The sequence below is a fragment of the Equus asinus genome, chromosome 27 (assembly GCF_041296235.1).
Source record: "Equus asinus isolate D_3611 breed Donkey chromosome 27, EquAss-T2T_v2, whole genome shotgun sequence".
NCBI lineage: Eukaryota > Metazoa > Chordata > Mammalia > Perissodactyla > Equidae > Equus > Equus asinus.
Window position 1 is genome coordinate 36,298,142 of NC_091816.1, and position 27,826 is coordinate 36,325,967.

At 37.8% G+C, this 27,826-nt stretch overlaps 1 protein-coding gene across 2 annotated transcripts in view; it reads left to right on the forward strand.

The window, feature by feature from the left end:
- The window catches only part of CSMD1 (CUB and Sushi multiple domains 1), a 1,835,848-nt gene that overhangs the window by 1,617,912 nt on the left and 190,110 nt on the right, over positions 1-27,826 (forward strand). For both annotated transcript variants that reach the window (XM_044760557.2, XM_070499942.1), the window contains 2 exons: positions 19,678-19,796; positions 23,475-23,544. In XM_044760557.2, the coding sequence (XP_044616492.1) occupies positions 19,678-19,796; positions 23,475-23,544 (189 nt within the window). The remainder of the gene's footprint in view (positions 1-19,677; positions 19,797-23,474; positions 23,545-27,826) is intronic.

The following is a 27,826-nucleotide window of genomic DNA, read 5'->3' on the forward strand; positions in this document are numbered from 1 at the left end:
TATTTCTCCTGTCTGTATGCATTTGTCCCCTTCCTCTGACTTCCTTTAAGATTTTTTTCTTTATCTTTCATTTTCATCACGTAGACTGTGGTGTGTCTAGGGGTGTGTGTGTGTCTGTCTGTGTGCACTTGATATTCATCCTGCTTTGATTAGTCTAACATTCTGGGATCTTATAGTTCGATGTCTTTTATTATTTAGGAAAAAATTCTTGGCCATTATCATCAAAGATATGTCCTTTGCCCCATGTCTTTTTCTGCTTCTTCCAGGACTCGAATTACATGTCCATTAGACCATTTGATATTGTTTCACAGTTCTTGTGTGCTCAGTCCTGTTTTATTCACTCTTTTCTCTCTGTGTCCCAGTTTGTGTGCTTGCTATTAACCTTTCTTCAGATTCGCTAAGTCTCTCCTTAGCCATGTCAAGTCTGCCGATGACCCCCTGAAAGAATTCTTCATCTCTATTATTGTAGGGTTTTCCCCCTAAAATTTCCATTTGACTCTTTCTCATAATTATTTTCTCTCTGCAATAATTACTCCATCTCTTCAAGCATAATATCTTTTCCGCTAGATCCTTTAACATATTTTTACGTTAACATATTTTTATGATTCTTTAACATATTTAGTTAGTTTAATATCCATGTCTAACATTTCCATTATATGAATATGCTCCAATTTGGGTTCTGTACTTGCTTTATCTTTGGGCAAGGGGTTGTTTGTCTTGCTTTCTCTGTGTGTCTCATAATTTTTTCTTGCAGCTGGACACCATGTATAGAACTGTGGAGATTGCGTTAATGATATTTATGCCTGGGAGTGGGCGCACTGCTTCTGTTAGGCTAGAGTCCATGCAGTCAGGAGTTGAGCTGAGTTTGAGTGCTGTTGTTACGCTCCATGGATCACAAGCCATTTCCTCTCATGCTGAGCTGCCACAGCCGTGCACTTAGTGTGGGAGCTTTTACTCAGTGTTAGTGTCCACCTTCAGCTTTCAGTAATCCCTAAACACCTTTTCAAAAGAGACCGTCTCCCTCCCATCCCCTCCCCCTCCCCCATAGTAGACTGCTGTTGCTTGTTACTCTGTGCTAAGCCCCTCTGGGGTCCGGACGTGTTGTGCTGTTCTCTTCCAGCCTAAGTCAGACCCTAAGAGTCATACTTAGGCGAGTGGAGTGTTCTCAGCATTCCTGACCTCCCTCCGAGGTTGTCAAATTCTACTTCTGGTTGGTCTTTGGGGGAAATTTCCTGCCTGTCCCAGTGCTAGGAGGCCGTAGTCTTGGAACTGATATAGAATCTTGAGCTCATACTGGCTTTCCTGCCACACACCCAGATATCAATTTTCTCCTCCCATCTACCCTTCTCCAGGCTACAGTGCATCTTTGCCTGGGCCCTGGAGGAAACCAGCTGCCCTTCTGCCAGTTGGGTTAATGCTTTTGTTTCCTAAAAGTGAAGGATTCAGGGAAGTGCATGGTATTTCATGCTCTTCTCACCACAGAAACACCGATATTGGGGTTAGTGTCAGGGGACAGGCTCTTTCCAGGCTCCTGCTGTGTACCCCAAAGTTTTCTGAATCACCCAATGGGGGCCGGTGGAAGGAAGGACAGACTCCCCTTCTGTCTGAGTCCCTGAGCTATTGGAGACCGTGCTTAGCCTTTGCTAAGACGTCAGCTGATCTGTTCTTACCTGTGTGTGTGAAAGTTGGTCCTCTTTCTCCTGTGTTCTGTCACAGAGGCAGTTGGCATGTGCCATCTGTCCTTGAAGGGGCTTACCCTTTGGAATTGATGTCACCTGCATACATGCCACCTCAGCTCCCTGAGGAGTTGAGGAAAAGTTATGATTTTATAGTTTATATTTTTCTCGTTAAAGTGGAAGTGATGTTTTATTTTGCAGATCTACATCCCAGGTGGGATTGGAGATCCTTTTATGGGTTTTAAAATTGTTCTAGTTCAAGGATAGATGAATACCCAAATTATTTTTTCACATTAACCATGGAGAAGCTTTTCCTGACCGCTCATTTTTAAATGAAATTATCTGTCCATCTATCTATATCCATCGTCTATATATCTAACACATATATAACTTTAAAGTGGTGAGATAGGTTTCATTGCAATTGTGAAAACATTTCAGAGATATTTACAAATTAATTATAGAATTAAATTTAATGTATATTTTTAATCCAAAAGCATTATTAGCAGAATAAGCCCATCTAATTGAGGATTACTCACCATTTAGAGACTGCTTGAAATAGAAACTATTTATTCTGATTTTTACATATAGCAATGCTTGTTCAATAATCATACTTTTCATTATTAAAACCTTCTTTATTAAATTATACTAATATTGTAGTTGAGCTTATACATACTTTTTCCTTGCTAAGTTGGAAGATCCTTAATTTCTGGTTCTGCCGTGAACCCTGTACCATCCCATCTGATGGCACCCATCCCAAGTTGATGTCATAAACACGATGAGCGTATTTGACCTCAAGCAAATGCTATTCAAGCTTGTTTAGTGTTAACGTATGGCACTGAGTCCAAACAGCAAGAAAATATTTCTATATAGGGAAGGATTTTTATTTCACTGCCTTTCTCAAGAGGTTTTTTCCTATCAACATTCACTACTGGGAAACCCAGTGGAGTTAATAAAATATTTCTGGAGTCTATAAGATATGACAATTGGCCTCTGGGAGGCAAGTAAGAGAAGTTATTGTGCCGTGTAAGTTTCAGATGTCCTACAAAGCAGAAGGTCAGTTATTCTTCATTATATAGTAGCCCAGCAGTGGACATGGTCCAGTGTGGAAGCCATTCCACCCGTCTAAGGCTCTGGCCTTTAAGTAGAGAAGACTGTAGAGATGGGTCAGAATCTGGAACAGACAGGCCATGGCAATGAGAGCTTCACATAAAAAAAGAGGAAGTAAGACAAAAATATTGGAGTCACACATTTAGAATATATTTATCCTGGAAAAGGTAGGAGTTTGAAGCAGTGATTTGTAGTTACTATGAGAAAAAAGGAAAATTCAGGAAAAAGTAAATATAGCAGCTCTTACAATTATTTGACTAGAATGCTAATCCTTTTCAAGGTAGAGTTAAATGGAAATTTTTTTCACACTTTAGTGTGCTTGCAAGTTCAAGGTATTAATTGTTATTATTTAAAATGATCATTTACCATTTTAAAATAAATAGAAAATATTATACTGTTATACTTGATTTGATTCAGACTTCAATATTTTTCAGATATTAGTTTATCTAGAGTGGTCTATGATACTGTATTTTTATTTCAAAGGCAAGAAGTTCAAAACTTTTACATGATTAAGTTCTTCTCATATGCATTTATATAATTGCGAGTTAGGTGTATAGTGAAAAAAATATTGTATATCATGAATGTATAAGATCTCACTCAAAAGATACATAGTCATATAAATAAAAAGTAGATTGTTTAGATTTAAAAAAGATTACTTGTATTTGATACAATTTGAAATACTTGATACAACTGAAAATAAAAATCTGTATGCAACAAAGAAATGTATTAAAAGAAATAAAAGTTTAAAAGGCAGCCAAACTAAAGAGAAAAGTATAAATGTACTAGCCTCTTAGATTAAAAGAATTGCTATTATATGGCATTAAATTTAGCTTTGAATTTCTGGCAACAAAAGCAAAAAAGGGAACAGAATTTATTTACTTCTCTTTTAAAAAAGAAAATGTAGTAATTAATTAAGAGAAATAAAGTCCTTCCTCTATATTCTATATTCTAAAAGATAATTTGCAAAAGAAGTTGTCTTCAAAAAAGGTTTTCTAGAAAATGCAGAAGTGAACTTTACATGACAACTACACATCAATTTTTGATATAATGTTGAGAACATAATCTAGGAAATGTCATTACTTTCTGCAGGGGTCTGAGCTGACGGTCAACACAATATTGTCACGGTAAAGTCATCTCTCTTATGGATATGCTGTTAAAAGACCTCCTCCGTGCCTTTTCTCAGTGGTTAAACAGATACCACGTTTCGCTCATTTCCTTTGTGTGCTCATCTCAAAACAGGCACCCAGAAGGAAATATCTAAATGGGGATTAAAGTTCTGGAAAATGCCTTCAGTCTTTTGAAATGAAAAGTACTGAACATTTTTAGCAGGATGTTATCATAATTGAATATTGACAACTTGGATTAGCCCTCTATAATTACGATAATCCTTATAAATGCATGCAATTTATCAATGCATGTCTTACTGGCACTTTAATATTACATTAATAATACTAATATGGTTTCTCAATTTGAATGGTGGGCATGAGTAAAAACCACAGGAAATGAGAGACTGGACAAGGTAGAACCTCATATACTGAGAATTCTTTCTGTGCACCCAGGGATGAAAGCTCAGTATCTCCAACAGAGTGGACATCCTATAAGCGAGAGTGCATTCAGTGGTGTAATGGACTTATCTTTTTAATCACTGCATGTTAAGCCCCTTCTGTTTATTTTTATATTAATCACTCGTTGATCCATAAGATTTTCTCTAAATGCTTCTATTTCAATGAATCTCCTGAGATCCTCTTTTAACTCTGTAGTTTGGCAAACAAAGAATCCGTTCCTGCGTCCTATTAATGTCTTTCACATCATTTGATAATTATTCATATCTTCCTCATTTCCCACTAAGTTCTATCTGTACCAAGGACCATGGAGGTATTTAAAGTAATGAGAATCTTGGCTCCTATCTTACATCGTGGAGAATTACGGAGACTCTTCTGGGATTGTGAAGTTTCTCTTACAAGATTATTTTAGGCATTCAATATTAATATAACTTTCATGACAGGAGAATTCCAGCTTTCTTTGGGGTTGAATGTAACACACAAAAAAACTGATACAGATTAAAATTTTCCTCCTACCTGGGGAATTTCAGGCTTTTAACAAGTATTAAATTTAAGTAAAAAGTGCAATATAAATTACTTAATCCCATGGTTCTTCTAAAATAAAAGGATTGAAATAAAGTTTTCCTGTTGTCCTTTGATAGTCTTTAGGATCTCAGGCATTAAGAGGTTTGGGAAGGGGCGAGGGTGAAGTGTACAGAACTGAGGCCTTAGCCCAGAATCTCGTCCCATGGACTGCCGCCTACTATTCTTCATTCATTTATTTAAGAGGGCGTCCTGTCACTAACTTTATGCACTTATCAGTTGACCTCCCGGTTGCTACTTAAGAGAATCATCAATCATTAAATAAACTCTGTTACAGTTCACTCTGCTCATGACTCAGGAATTGCCCGCATGAAAGGAGTTTGGTTTCAAATTAACAGCTGCTGTTTAATGCATTTGCCCTTGCTACTCACGTGAGAGTACTTTTGTGGTTGATGGCTTCCCATGTGGCATGGCTTCCACACAGTGTGCACGCGTGCCTTCATTTCATCTCTGGGTGACGATTGTTCCTCCCTCCCCTCATCAGTGTTCCCCCTAAAGTAAATTGTGGGTATCTCTGCATTCATCACCAATTATTTGAGCATCTCTTATATGCCCTGATTTGTCCTTTAGGCCCTGTAGACAGAGTCGCAAGGAGACAACCAGATGTGGTCTCTGCTTTTGTAGAATTTACATGCTAGTGGTGGAGTAGTGATAAACAAGAAAGAACCTCAGTGTCCATGGTGGTTACTGATTGTGCTCAGCACCTTGAAGCAAATAAACAGAGTTCTGAGGTGCAAAATAACTATGGTGCTATTTTAGACTGAAAACGTTCTCTGAAGGATGGATGAAAAGATGAGCAGTAGTCAGCCACCAAAAGGCTTAGGGAAAAGCCTTGTAGTCAAAGAAAACTATCCACAGAGAACCGAGGTGGAAAAGTGCCCAACACACTCATGAAACTGAAGAAAAAAAAGTCTAGAATAGAGGGAGTGATGTCAACAGTGAGGAGAGAGGCAGGAAACATGATGGAAAAAGTGAGCAAGAGGGAGAATGTGCGGCACCTTGAAGCCCAAGATGTTGTTCCAAGAGCACTTGGAAGTCGTTGAAAGGTTTCATCAGGGAAGTGACATCATCTGACTTCCCTTTCAAACAGATGAGTTAAGCTAGTGAGTAGAGATCAGCTGGAAGAACGGGGGCATCTACATCAGGCCAGCAGCTGTTGCATGGTCAGTGGGGGTTACATGGCTCAGAGGAGGCAGGGATAGGGGAGAAAAGGAATTTGAGATGCCAATGGTAGGTAGACGGGACAGGATCTGCTGATGGATGTAGAGAGTGATGACGAAGAGAAATAAAAAGGTCCTAGGGTTTTGGCTTGAAAAACGTGTTTGATTCGAGGGTTGTTTGCCAAGATGGGCTGACTTAAAATACCAGCTCCTCCTCAGAGTCCCTTCAGACCATCCCAAATATATTCCGATTTCTGAAAATATATCTAGGTATTCTCACGTGAATGAGTAATAGAGAAATAGAAGGATTTTTCTTCAAATTTAATTTTTATAAATACTCAAAGTATTTTGTGTTTGACTTTTACTAATCTCACGATTTTCTGAATAAACATTTAAAATTGTGGCATGAATAAAGTTTGCTAATGAAAATCAAGTAAATCTTTTTAACTCCTTTTTTCCCCTCAATTGTGAGTTTGCTGTTGATAAGTGCTGCTGATTCTCTTGTCTGAATGTCTGTTGACAATGTGGCACCTCTCATTTCACAGCAACGTTTTTCTCTTTATCATTCGTTGACCATTACCAAGTGGCATTGAGCATAAATTGTGGAAAAACCTGATTGAAATGTTTGCTGGTTCTAGAGTGCTGTATGAATCTACACATTTCTGAAAATGGCAAGGAACTAGATATACTCTATAATACAACCCTCGCTATAATTTTGCAGATCATTTAGTTTTTGAGTTTGCTTACTTTCATTAAATACTATGTGGTTTAGGTGCATCTAGTCTATGAGTGTTATGGAAAAGCAAAATTGTTGACTCACAGTGGATTTTTGAGTCCAAATGTAGAAAAATTATATGGAAAATATTTATAAGATATTAAACTGGCATTATCTATACACATCTAGATCCTCCATACCCAAATAATGGGTCAATCCAGAGTATTTATCCTGATAGAAAAGCTATTTCAATAGAGTCCCATATGCAGAAGTATGTTACTTAATTGACAAGTTGTAGTCACTTGAAAATTATGATTATTCTATTTTCTTAATTGTTGGTTTCGGGATCTTCTTACTAGCTTAAAATTCATGGCATTAGTCTATCAAATTCATCCCTTGGATGTTAGAACTTGAAAGAATTCTCTATAGCCGATGTTGAAAAGGTTTCAGGATAAGTAACTAGGGAATAAAGATGCTCGAAATGGAATAAGTAATGACTAGTGGCTCTGTGACTTAGCCAAACACCAACTAATTATTTATGAGAACCTCAGCCTATCGGGTTTTTGATCAAGGCTCTAGACACAAGGGAGTGGACTTTATTCATAGAAGTGGGTTGAAGTATATGGTGAGAAAAGTTTCGAGTGCCAAAAAGTGGAGTAGTTTTGGAAGGTGGAATGAGACAGGGCTGTTTTCCACCCCCCAAACTATCAGATTCCTTCTTCTCCCCTCCTCAGAGTTGTCGATTCTTTATGTCCTATGTGATCAGTGACAATAAAGTCAAAGCTTCCTTTTCTAGAGGGCTGTCATCACAGCTCACCGTGGGATCATGCAGTACTTCATAACAGATATGTAATTAGCCGGAAAGCCTTTTTAACACTTCCTCCTTAGGTCACCAGTTCATTTTCATTTTTAAATATCTATTTCACTAAATCTTGTCATTCTCGCGAGCTATAGACATAACTGTCTCCTGGTCTTTCTGTCTCTGACTTTTTCCAGCACAATGCCGCACTCAGATTTATCCCCAAATGTCACTTTGATCAGAACATTAATTATTCTGCTAAAAATCCTTCAGGGGCTCAACATTTTGTAACCTCCTTACCATGGCATCTCTACATAATGTGTCAACTGCTTTACCTCCCACTGTTTTCCCCAAAGCCATTTAATTCAGTCAGATATAGTCCACCAAACACACTTTATAAATTTCACTTTTATACCATTCTCCTCACCTGCGACCTTTCTCTCACTTCTCTCTGCCTTTCAGAACCCGGATCAGCCTTCAAGAACTCTTCAGCCTGTACTCCTCTGTTCATTTCCTTGACCTCTATTTTTTATTAGCATTTATTATCCACATGCTTCAATTTTAACACATTTTTTTCTTTGTATTATCAGTTGTTCTTCATGTCTTTTAAACCCAATTAGATGCTTAGTTCTTTGGGATCATCAGAAATATTAACCGTCTCCACACCGTCTCCTTTCTTTAATCTTTCTACAGAACCCAATAAATTGTGTTGGCTCACTTGTTAATTTTCACGCGATTTAATTATTAAGTGATAATGTCCCATCAGGGAAAAAAATACTTTAAAGAGATCAAAGCTAGATCTGTGATCATATCTTGGTTTTGATACTCCATTTAAAATAAAAACTTCTATCATTCACTATTTTAATACGTGAATACATTTTGATCTTTACATATTTATGAACGGCTGTGTATTTTCTATAAATGCACATGACCCATGAATTCATTAAAAAATTATATTTAGTAAGAGTATGCTAGTCCTTGGAGATATAAAGTCACTAATCAAAAGGAGCTTGTTCTAAAGAATGAGTGAGATGCAAACAATGAAATTGAAATGCAATGTAGTCTACTATGATGGAAAAGGTACAAGTTAGGGGCACCTTGGTCATACTTGTATTATATGTCTGCTTCTAGATTTGACATACTCCCCCCCCCTTTTTATTTGTGATTGAAAAACAACTTTAAATTTACCTTCTAAACCATTTTCAAGTATACGGTTCAATAGCCTTAAATATATTCGCATTGTTGTGCAACAGATCTCTAGAACTTTTCATTTTACAAAACTCTGTACTCATTCAAGAATAATTCCCCTTCTCTCCCCCCTCCAGATCCTGGCAACTGCATTTCTACTTTCTTTTCCTGTGATTTTGACTACTTTAGATGTTTTATATGAATAGAGTCATACAGTATTTGTCCTTTTGTGACTGGCTTATTTTGCTTAGCATAACGTCCTTGAGGTTCACCCATGTTTTTTAGCCTGTGACAGAAATTACTTCTTTTTCGAGGCTGAATTATATTCCATTGTGTGGATATATCACACTTTCTTTATATCTTCTTCTACCAATGGATATTTGGATTACTTCCAACTCTTGGATATTGTAAATAATGCTGCAAGTAACATGAATGTGCCAACATCTCTTTGAGACCCTCGTTTGAATTCTCATGGGTATATACCCAAGAGTAGGATTGCTGGGTCATATGGAAACTACATTTTAAATTTTGTTTTTTATAATGGCTACACCATTTTATATTACCACTAACAGTACGCAAGAGTTTCAATTTCTCCACAACTTGCCCACACTGATTTTTTTCCTTTTCTTTTGTTAATAATCATCCAAATGAGTGTGAGGTTATATCTCCTTGTGGTTTTCATTTGCATTTCCCTGATGACTAGTCATGTCGAGCATCTTTTCATATGCTTGTTGACCATATGTATATATTTTTGAATTATTGTCTATTCAGCTCCTTTGCCCATTTTTTAAATTGAGTTATTGTTTTATTGTTGTTGAGCTATATAAGTTCCTTATAAATTTTGGATATTAATCCCCTATTAGATACAAGGGTTGCAAATATTTTCTCCCGTTACATAGGTTGTCTTCCACTCTCTTGTTTTCTTTGATGCATCAAAGTTTTTACATTTGATGTAGTCTCATTTGTCTACTTTTGCTTTTGTTGCCTATGCTTTTGGTGTCATATCCAAGAAATAATTGCTAAGCTCATGTCCTAAAACTTTTCCTTCGTTCTCTTCTAGGAGCTTTACAGTTTTAGGTCATATGTTTAGATCTTTAATTCATTTTGAGTAAATTTTTTGTGTATGGTATAAGGTAAGGTTCCAACTTCATTTCTTTGCATGTGGTTATCCAGCTTTCCCAGCACCATTTGTTGGAGAGACTGTCTTTTCCCCATTGTGGAGTCTTAGCATTCTTGTTGAACATTTCTTGGCCATTAATATAGGGGTTTATGTCTGGGCTCTCTTTTCTGTTCCATTAGTGTATATTTCTGTGTTTATGTCAGTACCACACTGTCTTGATTACTGTTGCTTTGTGGTATGTTTTGATTAGGAAGTGTCAGGCCTCTGACTTTGTTCTTTTTCAAGATTGTTTTTGCTATTCAGGGTCACTTGAGTTTCTATATGAATGTTAGGATGTTTTTTCTATTTCTGCCCAAAATGCCATTGGGATTTTGACAGGGATTGCATTGACTCTACAGACCACTTGGGTAGTATAGACATTTTAACAATATTGTCTTCCAATCCCCAAGCACAGAATATTTTCCCATCTATGTGTATCTTCTCTGAATTTTTTTTAAGTAACGTTTTGTAGTTTTCAGTGCACGAGTCTTTCACTTCCTTAGTTAAGTTTATTCCTAAGTATTTTATCCTTTTTGATACTACAGTAAATAGGATTGTTTTCTTAATTTCCTTTTTGGATTGGTCGTTGCTATTATATAGAAATGAAAGTGATTTTTTTCTGTGTTGATTTTTTATCCTGAAATTTTGCTGAAATTCTTTATTGTTTTAACAATATTTTTGTAGAATATTTAAGGTTTTCTGTATAGAAGATCATGCCCTCTACAAACAGAGATAATTTTACTTCTTCCTTTCCAACTTAAATGCTTTTTATTGCTTAATTGCTCTGGCTAGGACTTCCAGGGCCATGCTGAAGAAGTGCTGAGACTGGGTATCCTTGCCTTGTTCTTAATTTTAGAGGAAAAGCTTTTGGGTTTTCACCATTGAGTATGTTTATAGGCTTTTCATATGCGACTTTTTTTATGTTGAGGTAGTTTCCTTCTATTCCTAGTTTGTTGAGTGTTTTTACCATGAAAGAATGTTGAATTTTATAACCTGCTTTTTCTGTGTCAGTTGAAATAATTTTGTGGGTTTTGCCCTTCATTCTGTTAATGTGGTATATTCCATTGATACATTTTCACATGTTGATAAATCCTTGCATTCCAGGTATAAACCCCACTTAGTCATGGTGTATAATCCTTTTAATGTGCTGTTTATTCCAGTTTGCTAGTATTTTGCTGAGAATTTTTACGTGTAATTCATCAGGGATACTGGTGTGTAGTTTTCCTTTCTTTCCTTGTGTCTCCGTCTGGTTTTGTTGTCAGAGTCATGCCTGCTGTTCTGAGGAGAAGGGCTGTGAGTGAGTCCCATGGATTGTCCTGCAGCTTCGGTGTGGTTAGCTCTGTGTTCCTCTGGTGCGTAGGGACCTCGTAACCAGCTTCTGTATCATTCACAAGGGAGGGTGTCTGTGTAATGTTGGAAAGTTGGTGTCTCTGTGGGCAGGGAGGCTCTGGGGCTTCCTATTTGCCATCTTGCCGACCTCACTTTTAGACTTGATTTTTTTTTTCAAGTATGAATTAAGCCATTGAAGGTCCAGGAAAATTAATTCACATTTTTTCAAAGAACAGATAATATTTTTTTAAGAACGTATTCCTTTAGTTCATCATTATACTACCAAACTTCTTAATCTGCTAACAAAGAATATGTTTGTCCTGAATGTTTATATGAAGTTGTATTATTTTTTGTCTTTGTTTTGAAGATATGTTTAGAGTTGATTTTGAAATTGTGCTCAGCAAATTTTAAGCAATATCAAAATCCAATGTGTTACATTATTTCAAATTTTGTTTTAACATGGATATGGTTCATTTTCATAGACTTCTGACAATATTTAATATTTAATATTAGATTTAATAATGTAAGAATGTATGTATTGTCTATCGTGTTTCCTCAAGCCTCTAGAACAATAAGTATCACAAATATATGTTTACAGTGTCAAGCATCTACATGACAGTGTTTAGCATTAGGCCTTACGATGTAATAGAATAGGACAAAATATGGGTTGGCAGCTGTTTTTGTGAAGAGCCGTTTGGTAAATACATTCAGCTTCTGGGCCAATGGAGGCCATCAGGACAGAAGCAGGTAGGCACGCCTGGGTTGGCGCAGGGGACATTGCTGAATACTGTTATAAAACATTAAACCAAGAGAAATTATTGGAATTATGGATATATTTTACTAAAAATACATTATTTCAATAAATTTTCTTGATTCAGTCAGTTAATCTAATGATTTGGCTTATTGAGTGTTAAAAAGTTCAGTTAAATATGAATATTTTATACTTGCTTATTTTCATAGAAAAATCAAAAGTATGGCTGTAAAAGCATGTATTAAATATTCATTTGTGTACATACAGTCACATGTATTGTGTCCACATTTTGTTTGATAATTACTCCCAATAATGGATCTGATACACAAATTGAACAATCAGAGAAGACTTTAAGAAATTGTTCTCATTGTCATCATTTTAAACGTATAATGGACCTTTTACTCAGAAACCCTTAAAGCAGCAATAAATGTATGTGCTGTCAGATCTATTTTTGTGTAATTGAGGCTAACTTCAAGTGCAATGTTTGAAGTTTTAAAATTCCAACTATGGGCCCAGGCCAATGGCGTAGTGGTTAAGCTCGCCACACTCGGCTTTGGCAGCCCAGGGTTCGCAGGTTTGGATCCCAGGCATGGATCCAGCACCACTCATCAAGCCACGCTGTGGCAGCGTACCACATGAAGTAGAGGAAGACTGGCCCGGATGTTATCTCAGGGCCAATCTTCATCACACACACAAAAATAATAATAAAATAAAATTCCAACTAAATTTAATGGTCTGAGTTTTCTAAACCATACGTCTGTCTAGTAAATTTTCAAGTGGAAACAGTTTTTGTAATTCGTAATAATTAGCTTTATGGCAAAGAAGATTGGCACATCTATATCATCAGTGATCATTCCCTTAGTGAAAAAAACCCCATAAATTAACCAAGGACCCTATATAACACAGGGTGTTTCTCTTTTCACTACAAGTGAGGGCATGTGCAGCAATACGTCACTGAGGATAATTAATCTGTTCGCTGTTATTTTTTAAGACTATGAAGAGGGCAACCTATTTCATAGCATTTGTTCTTTATTAAGGGGAAATATGAGAAACTTTATTTAACAGCCAAGAAATGTTTTAGCTAATAACTGAGATCATTTTGCCATAATTTATTATCTTTTTGTCCATTTATTAATCCAACAAATGTATATTTGCTTATCTCAGGCTGTTTGCTGGATGTATACTATGTATAAATGGTCTTAGTCAGCTTGGTGCCGTGATAAAACACCACACACTGGATGGCTTCAACAACTGATATTTACGTCTCATGAATCTGGAAGTGCCAGATCAAGGTGCTGGCAGATTCAGTTCCTGGTGATGGTCGGCGTCCTGGTTTGGAGGCCGCCACCTTCTCACTGAGTGCTCTTGGTCTGTTCTGGGAGTGTGTGTAGGGAGAAGGAGATCTCTCTTCCTCTTCTTATAAAGACACGAATCCCATTATGAGGGCCCTACCCTCATGAGCTCATCTACACCTAAATATCTCTCAGAGACCCCACCTCCAAACACCATCTCACTGGGGGTTAGAGCTTCAACATATAAATATGGTGGGGGGGGGGGCAGGCACAAACGTTCAGCCCATAATGCTAATAAAGAAGAAAGAACCCCCAGCTCTCTCCCTGGATTCTATGGTTAAATTAGGGAAACTACGTGAGCTCATGGTCCAGGAACAATTTTGACCTTAATGTGTGAACAGGGCTGTAGTGTGTGGTAGTGGGATACATAATTTACTGAGATCCGGGAGAGACCAGCTGTGCCATTTCCTGGTTTTGTGACCTTGGGTAAATTCCTTTTCCTCTCTCCATGAATGAGGTTTTGGCCAAGATCAGTGCTTCTCAAAGTGTTCACAGCACGCCTGCCCTGTGTTATCGGTGGGTGGTACAGAGACCAAGATGGTCCCGTGATCAAATACATTTTGGAAATCCTGGGTTAAATAAAGGTGAAGAGGATTCATCGCCACAGGATTTCTCTGTTCCTTTAATATGTAATATGCTGTGCAAATCCCTGAGAGATATAATATTCAACATCCCCCAAATTTATGCTATCACTTCTCTTGATACCAGACACACAATCCCATATGCTTTGAAGAGATCCTGTGATCTAATCAATAGAAGCAATAGAAATAACATTTATTTTGTGGACTGAACCTGCCAACAGTTTACAGATGAGAGAAAATATTTTTAGTTCCACATAGATGCTAAACTTATTAGATGATGAATAAAAATTAGTTTCTTTTCTTTTCTTATGATACTGTTTTATTAGTGAATGGGGTTTCTCTATGGATAATCTTTGTTGTCATGAAGATGTACTGACACATCAAACAATGTAGTACAAAAGTCTGAGTGTACAGGGTGACTCAAGCATGTTTATATCTATGTGATCATGATGGTTGGCATTTATTTCATCCATTGTCAACCTCCTATGAGATCTCCCCAAGTGAAATTGTGATTTCTTTATTCATCTGTTTTCCAACACACTGTCTGATTTTTAATGCAATTTTTGATTTGTGGGTTTACAGAGATTATCAACAACACTTCTGTCTTAGGCTGTATTATCCCTATATCCGTCGTAAAGAAAGATGGGGTTTCTATCTACTAGTTTTGTGCAAAAAATGGGGCATTATTTAATTAGTTACAATAAACAATGTGCATAACAAATTTTTCCTCTGCAAAATTATGGAATAGCCCATATATTCCCTATTGTGTCTATAATGACCTACCTGTGTGTTGAATGCTCATGTATCTACATATATGCTCTTTGACATCTTTGCCTCTGCCAATAATCCAACTCTATTGACATCTCCATTTGGATTTCCTCTCTCTTCAATTATTTTCTTCATTATTCTTTTGAGCTTTTTGGCTAGAATGACATAATTTTTTTTGAGTTGTGAAGTTTGAAAACCATACACTATGCCAGTCATAGTGGCATAAAATGAGGACAATGCTAAGTTGAGATAAAATGCTCAAAGTTATTTCAGCTATATCTACAAAGGTCCCATTTATCCTGCTCCAAATATTTGAGAAAAATTGCACGTTTACCATGTATTTCAAAATCATTTTCATTTTCAAGATTTAAGCAAAAGACTCTCTGATTTTTGCCTAATAGATTTAGAATAATGGCTACAATAAATTCCAAGACCTGATGAGTGTATATTGTTATATAGTCATTCATAACTTTCACATTTGATGGTCATTAACTGTGTATTTGGTCAAATTAGGTCACTCATCTTTTTAATGGCTTTGTGTTATATTCTTTGCTTTCACAGACTAGATGCACGGGGAATAAAAACTTCTTTCCCTACCTTCTAAATCTAATCACAATTTTATAAATCAGCACATTTCAAAATGTCCAAAATTTTACATTTGAAATGATTGGAAGATACATGTGTGGATAACATGGCATAACACCATCATACATAAAATATTTCTCCCTGTTTTGTGGTTTCTTTATAACAGGAGTTCTAAACTTTTAGAATGCACAACAGTTACTTTCTCATTGTCTTCACATTTAATCAGGGTATTCAGAGTCAGGTAGTTTGTGAAGTACCTTTTAAGGAAACGTTGCTTTATAGCGTTTGCTATATTTTCATTTATGGTATAGAATATAAGTGTGCTATGCTTCAAAAGAGTTAGAAATCCTTTCTATTAAAATTTTTTCTTACAATGTGACAATTTACTCTTCCAGATGTCTCCACTGCTGAAAAATTAATTTCGAATTAATTTTGGTGTGTTTTACAATTTCGCTTTGGGAAGTCTTTAGAAGAGTTCTTTCATTTGTATGTCTCTTCATACGGGTCTATTTTGTGTCTAAATAAATACCCTCTAATTGACTAGTTTTACAATTTTGTCTGTCACTTATGTGATACCACCACCCATGATTTAACAACATTAGATACTAGTTTTGCTGAACTCAACCATCATTCCTCTAAAACTCTACCAAAAGGGAGATTTGTTAAAGAACATTCTATTCTGGATTTTTTACAGGGTGATATGCACCTTTATGGACTTAAATTGACCTCTTCTCCAGTTCATGTTTATTACCCTATACTGCCCTGCTTACTTCGTGTCGTATCTTCTTTATTTCACGTTTTGATTAGCATAATGATTAAATACAAAAGAGCTAACATTTTTTCTTTATCAAAAATTCCTCAGTACACCTCCTTCTGTCCCCCAAAAGTTGGAAAGTTAATTGTTTCGTCTTCTAAGGCACTAACTTGTAAGGCACTAATTTACATTATTTCTACGGTTTCTGGTGCTGCCTCACCTCCTCTCTGATTTTTCTGTTTTGGGTCCATGTGTACTCGGTTGATCTTTGTCTGAAAGGTTTTTACCCCATTCCTTTAAAGCACAGGAGACAGCTCTGCTCTGCTCTGTCAAGTCAACACTTCTATCTGGGGCTGGGCTTCAAGCCCAGCTGTGTGGACCTGCATCCTCCACACCTTAAACTCTCCCCTCTGCTAGAGTCTTGGCTTTCCAGACCCTAAAATTAAAATCCCCGTGAGTGTTTTCTGCCTAGATAAATCCACTGTTTCACTGCGACTGGAATCACTCTTAGTGTTGAAGGCCGATTATTGCATCTTTAGGCGATACATGTAGTGTATAGAAAATGCTTGGGCTCTGGTCCAGTATAGTTCAATAAATATTTGCGGATGGTCATGTCAATCACTTTTCTAGTTTGTCACTCCGTTTCTGGAGATATATATCTATAGGTTTAAATGCTATCACTAGGAAGCATTCCTAAAAATACCAAATATGTTAGTACTATCAGCTTCTAACACGTACCGGATACATAGTGACGTTGGAGAAGGAAGAAAGGAAGAAGGAAGGTGTTTCTGTCCATATTTCAAATATCAAGGTCTGCATATAACTGCTTGCTGAGTCTTATATCAAACACTGATTGAAATGATTTTTGTTTGTTTTTAAATTATTCAAAAATTTATTATAATTCCTGCAGGTACAGATATAGATGCAATTTATTTTTATCAGAGGATGAGTTGGATTTACACGTAGACTTCAAGGAAGGAGAAAAATGAAAATTAATATACAATAAATTTATGTGAATCAACATGTAGTAAACAAGTACAGTAAATAAGTAAAAACCTATTATATCTTATATGTGAAGGGATGGGAATTTAGTGACTGAATTTAATTTTGAATTACTTATGACTTTTTTTTAAATTTCAAAACATTTTTCCTATTCATTGGAACCCTTTGGGGTTATTGATGTTCTCCAGTCTCTGTCATGCCTGGTGTGTACTTGAAGTGTCCCAAAGGATGGTGTGGTATCACCATAAACTAACTTTTTTGCATTCCAAGTTGTAGTTAGAAATTTTATACCCAAAGTATTTTAAGTATTTTTTTCTCAAGATCAAATTAAAAAAAGTGATATATAGTGGTGATCTTGCCAATCTGTGAGGAAAAAAGGATGAAATTTAAGTATAGCTGCAATCTCTATACTAAAGTTAAAAAGAAAGAGAGAGAGAAATTAGATTTATACCCAGAAAACAAGTCAAAGGCATAAGTGATCATATTTTTCCAGATTTAGCAATTTTATCATCTACAAAAAGCCCTAAATGGCTTGAAATTGTGTACTAGGAATAAAAAATATTGCCACTTAATTCATATGGTGTTTTATACTTTTTAATGTACAGCCATTTAGGGAAAAATCAATTTCAACTTAGAAAAACTTTATGATACTCCTCATCCTGCTCATCCCAGATAGAATCAGTGTCTTCCATGGCTTGAAATTACCCAGCTGGCTCAGGTACCAGTGGTGCCCACTCTGAGGCGATTTCTACAGCATGGTGTTCTCAGTGAACAGTCACACTAACGATGTGAAATGAGGGCACTGCTCTCTGTTTCATCTTCTCAAGTTTGAGAGGAAAGGGAGGCAAACTGGTGATTCTCAGACCTTAATGCATAGGAATTGTCAGGGATGCTGTCAACATGCAGGTTGTGATTTGATACTTCTGGGCTAGCTATGGCTGAAAACATGCCACTGTTTCAGACTCCCACACCGTGCTTTTAAAAGCAAGGAAGTAGAGAAAGTTGACCCTTCAGTTATCTACATAGACAGATGGGTTTATCTATGTGCCTGGACCTGGGAAACTTGACCTGCCAATTTGACTTCACTTTGCCTTTTCTTAGTATCAGATACAAGGAGCCTGGGTATGACTTTCTTGTGAGGACAGAGCACTAGGAGGCATCTCTTAGCAACTAGCATACAGAGGACTTAAAAATGTTATCGTCTTCCCTTGTCTGGTTTCTCCAAGTGCTGCCTTTGCAGATCCCGTAGCCTAGACCCAGAGCCTGCCTTGTGAGTAGGCACCGTGTGGAGTGACACTGGCACCTGTTCTCAGAAGCACGTTATGCTTGCTGTTGCCCATCTTGAAATTGTTAATAATTTATCTTTGAACTTGTGTTTTTAAAGTGAAATCTGATGAGACAATGGAGCATGCATACGAGCAGAGGACACATGTGGGCCCAGTTCCGTGCACAAAGCAGGCAGTACACGTCCTCATGTGGTGCTGGGACCCACAACTGTGTAGTGGGCTGGCTCTGTGTAGACTTGTTCTTCCATTTTCTACTAGTTTTTGTGTCTGGGTTAACTAAAGTCTTAGCCACCTTCCCCATTTCAGCCCCATTACTCAGAGTCCCAGTCAGTTAGCTCATCGAATGGATTCATTTGCATTCATGTTAAGAACAAGAACCAAAGTGCAAGCCCAAGGCCATGTGAAGAATTTTACTGTAAAAAAGCCCTTCTCCCTCATTTGTCACCCTGGATAGCACATGAGTACTTTGGGACCTGGGATGTGAGAAGAAGATGTCCTAGAATGATGAAAGACATGATTTGCAGTCACCAAGTCTTTAACGTCATTGCAAGTGCATTTTCAATTCTAGAAAATACCTTAGCTGCATATTTTGTTTATTTGCATGCTAAGGGTTAACATGGATAGGGGTCAGGATTAAATAATACTTAATCTATCTGATACTTGAGGCTGAAGTCCAATATTGTATGATGCATTTTTACTTAAATTTGTTGATGCCTTAACTGAAGGCAATTCCCTCTAAGGAAGTGCTTGATCACAGCTTTAGGGTCTGTAAATATGGGTCCAGTTTACCTAAGAACAGACCATTCTGTTCTGAGAATTTTTTTGTTATTTTTAAAAGGAAGAGAGAGAGAGGGAGAGATTGAATATAAAATATTTGTTCTCATATTATGTATTTCTGGAAGGATAGAATTCCCAGATTCACACTTAAAATTTGTTCATAAAGGCTGCTAAGTGTGCTTGAAAAACAGAAAGCAAGAGAGCAGTATCATGGCGTTTTGCATCTAATAGAAAACAATTTTTTAAGGACCTTTTAAAATGCAAATACATTATAATTAGAGTGTTTTATACTAAATGTGAAAAAAGAAATTTTATCACTTAAAGAAAAGCTTGATTCGTTGCATGATAAAAATTAAATAAGTTAACATTTAAGAATTAGCTCATAACCTTGATTTAAAGTTACTTGGTCTTCTTGGCAAAAAGAGTTAGACTTTGTTCATTTCTATTGGAGGAGAGCATAGAAAAGAGCTATTTTATTATTCAAATGGTAAGACTCTTGTTTCTATGACATAATTTCTAAGTCTTTGTCTTTGCATTTGTGTAGCTGTAGGTCTTGCTGCATGCCAAGAACCAGCCCTCCCCAGCAATGGCATCAAAACAGGAGACCGATACATGGTGAACGACGTGCTCTCCTTTCAGTGCGAGCCCGGGTACACCCTGCAGGTACTTCTCCTTGGAGTTCTTGGCAATAAAGGGGGTTCAAAACAGTAATCCTCAGCCAGCTAGCTCAGGCTGAGGCTCTAGATTTGCACCAGAGAGCTAACTTAGCATTTAGTTTCTCTCACTCGGTTTGTGAATCAAAGTCGTCATATTAGACCGTGCATGCTGGTAATCCTAATTATGGTGTGGAAAGGGCTTCTAAATCAGAAAGCCCCCTTTTGAAGTCAAGCATTTTATTTTCATAATTATTTTGTTTCAAAATATATATTCTCCCAATAACTATGCAGATTAAATTATAAGGGAAGAGGTCTTGGCACAATCTCTTGGAAAGTCCTATGCTAGGAACTGAGTTACTGGATCTGCTTCTGAGGCACGTGCTGCTTCTGCTTTGCAAACCGTTCTCATGGTCCCGTTCGGTAAATTATCATCCGCTACCTGCTCAGTGCCAGGCAAATAAGGGCTCATATAAATAGGTTTAAGTAATTATCCAGAGATATTAAATAGAAGTTTCTATAAACTATTTATAGATTTTTTTGCAAAAAGTTTTTTATATAAAAGTTTTAATAAACTTTTTATAAACTAATGTGTTCCAATAGTAATCATTTTTTGTTATAAATTTCTGGTTTTACCATGAATAAGCTTATTCCTAGAATAGTTCCTTTCTGTCACTCAGCATAATTCTTACATAATTCTCCCTGCGTGCCAACAACAAATATTGAAAATCTAAACGTGTATATTCCAAAGTCTCATGGAAATGTTTAAGCCTACTTAGGTTTCTCATCTTCAATTAATTCAGGTAGTGAAGTACTTCTGGCTGTATGTTTCTTCCAACATTGAAGCTGATAGTATTTCAAGGAAATTTGTTTTCCTTGCATTCTTTACCCGACTTAAATAAAAGAGCTTGAGTAAGCATCAGAAGAAAGTTGCAACACAGCAGGGACACCAATGCATGTAATCCAAGTTGTGCAGGTGCGTGGCAGTAACCGTCTTGCAGAACAGGGACAAGTTACAGCAGCAGCAGCAGCAGATACTGAATGCTGATGGAGTGCCTACTTGACCTCACATTCATTGCACGCAGCCACGTGGTGTGGGTACTAGATGGAAGTGGAAGCTGAGTGAGTGTATGAGAGAGAGGGAGGGAGCAGAAGAGCTGGTGAACTGGGCATGGACAGATCAAGTGGGACCACATGTAGGAATTAGCCTGGGTTTTACGTTTAAAGAAGATATCTGTAAAATCCTTAGCCTGCTTCAGCAAGTGAAAAACATTATTGCTATTATTATAAACAAACACCAATATACATAAAGGCACCTTCATAAAAAACCTACAACCTACGTTCTGTCAGTCTCGGTCGGTACTACGATAATTGCTTTGACTCTACAAAAAGATGAGCAGACCCCTGCGAGGTGGAACAGGAGGAAGGAAGCAGGAGGAACCTTTGCTAAAAGTTCTGCCACCTTAACAAGTTTTTAATCAAGCATACTAAGACTTTTTAACTGATTCTTTAAGACAAAGCTTTCCGGTTTCACATATTACACTATAAAGAAGTATGTCACATATGAAGGGTGTCATTTTGAGGGACACTTCACTGTATACTGACATGCCATTTTTATGCTTTTTTTTTTGCTTGCATTATAAATCAACTTAAATCACGTAAATATCCTGCTGTCTCGATCCTCTCCCGAATTCCCACTTGCTACTTGCTCTTGCTCTTGCTCACGTGTGCTCATCGTCTCTGCTCGTTTCTGATGTCACTCTGCAGTTACCGTGAGCATCCTTTTGTAAGTGATGCTTGGACAGCCCTCAGAGAAGAAAGGAGAAAGGATTATTTAGTAAAGACCTTTCTTATAATGAAGTTTTTAATACGCTGCTTAGAGATAAAGGCCTGTGGACACCACATCTGTAGAGCCCAATCAGTCCACTTATTAGCTCTTTTTCAAATGCAAACTAAGCTATTTTTTCCTTTGTTACAGACCCTGTCAAGCTTTGAGTTCACAAAGCTTGTCATTCGTATGAGTAAAAAAGGATTCAGAATTTTTTTTTTAATTAGTAAAAGTGGACAGTTTTGCTAACACATTAGTATCTTCGGGAAGACAGCATGGTTAAATTGCATATCATTCATGAAAAGCATTATTCCTTGTATAGTTTACACACGAAAGTCTATAAATGCGTATGCCTGGTGAGATTCACGCACATGGCATAAACGTGCTGTGACATGACACACTGAATGTGAATCCTGAATATTTGAATCATTTATGATTCCTATCTTCTCTAGACTTGTTTTACTTTCTTTGAAAAGAAGAAAAAAAAGAAAATTTCCATTCTAAACTAGTAAATAAATACACAGAGTTCTGTCTCGTTTTGGATCCATTATAAAAATTTCAGCTGGAATCACTAATATGAAATGTTTGTGCCAAAATCAATAGCAGAATACGACCTAGATTGGTAATAAATGACTAGTTCATTGGTAGTCTTCAATAAGTATCTGTAAAGTTTTTTGCACTTTATGTTAACCATAATTCAGAAAGAAATTTATTAAAGATAATTTAATGAATCAGAGAATGAGTTGACACAGAACCTGAACTTTAGGAAGAAAAGCATTGTACAGAATGTCTTCTTTAAGAATAAATAGAGTCTTCCTTCACTGTAACGACTTTTAAAAATATCAGGAAGTATGAGAAAATGAGTTTTATGGCAGGAAAATTGAGTATGAAATGTTTCTAAGCTTAGGGAATCAGTTTGTCATTGATAACTGCATTAGTGCAAATTTTGTTTGACGCATTCCCTCTACATCGATTGCGGCAAACGGAAATTCACGAGTACACATGGCAGATGAGACCACCAAGTCACAAAGAGGAAAAAACTAAAAATTAATAGTCTGCACACAGAGGTACCCGTTTATTACTGTCTCTTTCATGGAAAGAGAGATTTTAGCACAAAACATCTCAAAATTGAACCCACTGCTGTTTGATTTTTAAAAGAGGAATAATAGGACAGACTTTTTTGAAGGTTGAAAGTTGAAAACTGCATATATTTAAAGGATAAAGAGGTCATGAGTGATGAGGATTAATTTCATTGCAAGCACATTAATTTGACAGCCTGTAAAGCTGTCGGATAATAAAATGAATGTCGTCTCCTTTTTCTCCATTGACAGAGGAACTGACCCAGTTCTTTGCTGAACCATTATGCTGAAGCTGCATAATGGTCATGCGACCTGTATGTGAGCTCTAGACAAACACAAAAGATACCTTTTCATAAGCAGATTATGTATTGTTGACATTTCACCCTTCAAATCATACCTAGTGTTTCCTAATCATGGTCAGCCTCTGAGACCAAAAGCTATAACTTCTGATGATTAAAAAAAGGGATGTGCTTTGCCCAATTCATCGCTTTAAGCATTACAAAACCATCCTGGCAGAAATGTAGACTGTCGCGAAGGGACGGGGAAGATTTTGTTTTTTCTGAAAAGAAATACAATGATTATGGATATTTTTTTCTATTTTGATTCAAAATATGTGATTCATTAATAAACATTAGTAGAATAGATTTCGAAATTTCCGATTTGTTTTCCATTTGTAATTAAATCAAAAAGGAAAACTAAAGTACAGAAATTCTCACAAACAGTTAATCCTTAAATGCTCTCTTTTCAGGGATGTGAGTTCTGTTTCATTTTCTCTTCACAGGGCCGGTCCCACATTTCTTGTATGCCTGGAACCGTTCGGCGCTGGAACTACCCTTCTCCCCTTTGCATCGGTATGGACATCCTTCGGTCGTTGCGTTGCTGTTCACGTGGACTATCAATACATAACGGGGATCTCGTTGAGCTGCTCTTTTGGGCTTCAAACGATGCACTTTTGTATTCCTTTTGAAACATTTGTTACATAATAATAACATAATGGGGCGGTAGAGGTATAGCAAAGGTTGAACATGCATCTTCTCCACTGGAGCTAGTAGCTCAGCTTTTTTGTCATCTTTGGACCAACCTACACAGATGAGATGCAAGACTGCTAGCTCCAGCCACTAAACTCAAGTTGCATTGTATCAGAAGGCCAGTGGATTAATTTACGGGAAGGAATGAATGTAGCTGGTCGGAAAGTCTGAGCTGTGGTCTCTACCGTAGGCCTTTAGCCTCAGGGAGATCAAGTTTCCAGAAGCAAAATTCAGAAATACAAATCAGGGGTTTGCAGTTGGAGGGAGAGTACTTTTTGAGAAACAGAAAGGGGTCTGCCCTGGTGGATGTGCTCTTGAGGGCTGGGGCTGCAGCCTGCTTCTTTAGGGAAAAGCGTTCCCAACACCCGCCTTTAAAGAGGGAGAACCTGTGCCTGAGGCCCATAAACTTTTCACATAGATTAAGTGGTGGGCATTTTAAAGTTTCCCTGCACAGCAGGTGATTTTCATCTACCTCCAACACAGGAAGACCTTGAAATGGAAAGGCTGTGATGTCAGGGTGCTCTGCATTCTTCTTTATTTTATTTATTTACTTTTTTTGAGGATGATTAGCCCTAGAGCTAACTGCTACCAATCCTCCTCTTTTTGCTGAGGAAGACTGGCCCTGAGCTAACATTCATGCCCATCTTCTTCTACTTTATATGTGGGATGCCTGCCACAGCATAGCTTGCCATGTCCGCACCTGGGATCCGAACCAGCGAACCCTGGGCTGCCAAAGAGGAACGTGTGCACTTAACCGCTGCGCCACCAGGCCAGCCCTGCGTTCTTCTTTAAACTCTGCATGTTCTTCCTCTTCTCCAAGCCCAGAGCTTCATGCACCACCTGCATGCTGTGTATCTGACTCAGAGATCTGTACTTACAGAGCTCAGGTGACCTTACGACTCTGTCAGGTGCTTCCTTACCTGTATGACTCAATATACCCAAAGCCTGAGTCAAGTCCGTTCCACCGCCTGCATCCCTTCCTCCATAACTGCCATTATCATCCACATTTTTTGTCTAATCTACATGTGACCTTAGATTTCTCTCATTCCCCAGATACAAGCTATCTCTCACTCTTGTCAACCCTGCCACCTAAATGCATCCCCAGATGTGATCCTTGATCTATAACGCCCCAGCTTTGAGATCTCATAGCCTCTTAATGCCTCATGGCCCTGTAAATAGTTGTTATCCGGCTCCACAGCATCCTCAGCTGCAGCCTCCAATCCCAGCCATACTCCAACTTTATCAGGGGAAAGAGCTTGTTACAGTTGATCTGCTCAAGGCCCTGAAATCTTCTGCCTACTCTGTACCCACGCCTCTGGCCAAAAGACATCCCAGCCTTAGCATATGGCTTGAATTGGCTCCATGATTTGGCCCTGGAACCACAGCTCTCCTTTCCTCTTGTTCCGTGCATCAGCAAGTGCTGGATGCTGCCGCGCCAGTTCACCCCTCCATTGCACATGCTCTCTATGCCTGGCCTCCTGCATGGTCACGGCTGGGCCTGCCATATCAGGGCCTGAGACCACAGGAAAAACCAGTAATACTAACCCTGGCTGTATTTAAAATGTTGACATTTTGTTCATCCTAGGGCTTTTCTTTGCATTACTTTTGATTTTTCCAAATATTGCACTAACTTATTATTTGAGGGTTCAGGCATCCTCCTAAAATTTGCACCTGAGGGAAGTGCGTCGGCTACCTTCCCCTCAGCCCAGTCCCGGCCAGCTTCTCCACTTCAGGCAGCTAACATCCGTAACAGGAATTTGGTTCTCCCATGTGTATGACTCCGCTTTTGTATATGAAGCTTTACTGTAATTTTGCGTAAATTAATCTACCCTCCTGACAATCCCAAGGCTCTTACAGGCAGAGCCAAACGTCACTCACTACTATACTGTTAGCACATAGTGGGCTCGCAATAATTTTGATTCAAGAATGACCAGTCAATGATTGACCATCAGATAGCATGGATCATTATAATGATTGCGTGATCACAAATGCCTTCTTCATAGTCCCTCTCCTGCTTCCAACACGTGTATATTGCCAAGGGGAGCACTCAGAGCCCCCCTGTCTCTGGAATGCTCCCTCAAGCATCCTTATACTGCAGATGTGTTTCAGAGAAAGTGGTCAACTCTATGTGAACAAATGCGTGCAATTTTAAAGGCCACCATACATCCTTTAAGTGTCCTCTGAGTGATTCCCATGCAGTTTATGATCCGTTTTGCCAGGGAATATGGTAACATATTGTGTTATGCAGGTTCCCATAGGTGAAGCAAGGTACTTCCTCTCTGGTACATGTTCCTCTGACAGCCTGATTTCCCAGCTCACACAAATCCTAGGTGTTCAGTGGTTTTGAGTAATATACAACATAACTACCTTGAACGGGAAACAGATGGAGTTGTGTACAGAGGAAAATAAAACTAAACCAAACCTTTAAAACAAACAGGACTTCAGCCTTTATGATAGTCTCGTCCAGGAAGCAGTATGTGTCCCTATTATGTCCACCATGTCATATTTGTTTACAAGTGAAAGATGGGCCTTAGTGACCAGTATCTTTTTCGGTGAAAGTGATTTCTTGGTAAAAATCCATGTTTGGGTTGCCATGTCATCTAAAAAGTTGAAGTTATTTGTATGGAGGTTTAAAATTCTAGGCTTGATTGGAAGGGAGAAATGAAGGATGATGAGGAACCGACGTTAGGGGACTGCCTCCACCCCCGTTACACAGAACGTCAATCTTCCTGTTTATTTTTACATGAAGCACTGTCTGTTAAACTTGGGAACTGAAATATCTTAAACTTTGAAATGAAATCAGCTCCCAGCGGGTATTCAATCAAACAATAGTTATTGCTGGCACTCTATATTATGTGGAAAAATGTTTAATTTGAATAGTTAACCTATATTAGCCAAATATAATTGATTTTTACCTTTTATTTAACATGTCTTGTATATTAGCAAATGTGGAGGATGTCAACTTCCATTACACCTGCTTGCTCCTGATTTTTGTAAGGTATAGAGAAAGGTTTTTCATTGGAAAACACCCAAATGGCCCACGTAAAGCTCAAAGACGGATTTGAGAGATTGAAAGCTTTTCTTGGCTGTTAGCTTTAGGTTAATCTCAGCTGAGGGAATTTAAGACTAGAAATCCATAGAGAGATGATACTTTACTTATTAGCTCTTGGAAACCTCACGTCCTAATTTTTAAAAAGAAATTACTGCTAATGAAGACAATTTATATCAAAATGCTTTTCCACAGGCTACTGAGTGTTAGCATTATTCTCAGAGCTTAACTGATATCAACTATTTTGACCATCACAACAAGCCCCAGAGGGGCCAAGCCATTTGCCAGGTCCCTGCTGCTGAGCTGGCACTCCCTGCTCCATGAGGTCTGTCCAGCAAGGCATGGCCTGTGCCCTTGAGTAAAAGCTGCATATATTCTTACCAAAAAATCAAGAATCTGCACAAAATAAGATATATAAATCCAGTACAATGTAAGATAGCTATTTTATAAAAATAAACACATTGTCCTTTAGAGATACTGTATTTATGAATAACTCTCCAATGATGCTACTTAACTATAAGAAAGGGCTGGCGTGGAGGGCGTGTCTCCACAGGAGGCGGGAAGTTGGTCTACCAGTTGGTGGTGGACAGTTAGACCCTGGGAAGAAGGCTGAAGCCTGATGGTAACAATGAGCAAATATAAAATAAGACAAACCGCCTGATGGAGTCTAAAACATCACAGGAGAAAAGATTGATGCACAGTTTTTGGGATCTCTGTTTCTATGCCCATCCAAAGATGCTCCATTGATTAACAAAAGAAGGACTACCTGCAGTTCTAACTAAGTACTTAAGGAATTAGATTATCATTGTATGTTTGACAGGAGAAATACCCGATATCTAGGCCCCACATGTGTCTCCCACAACACCGAGAGTTGGCCTGTATTAAACAAAGACATCGATACTGATGATAACTTCTATCAGCCAGCACTGGGTCAGCTACTCATGTGAGATGCTCTCAGCCCTCACTGAAGAAGTACATGGATGCTTAGATTTTATAATTCCTGAACTTTTTCTCTTTTTTTGGTAAAAGTCTTGCTCAAAATCAAAAGGACCTTTT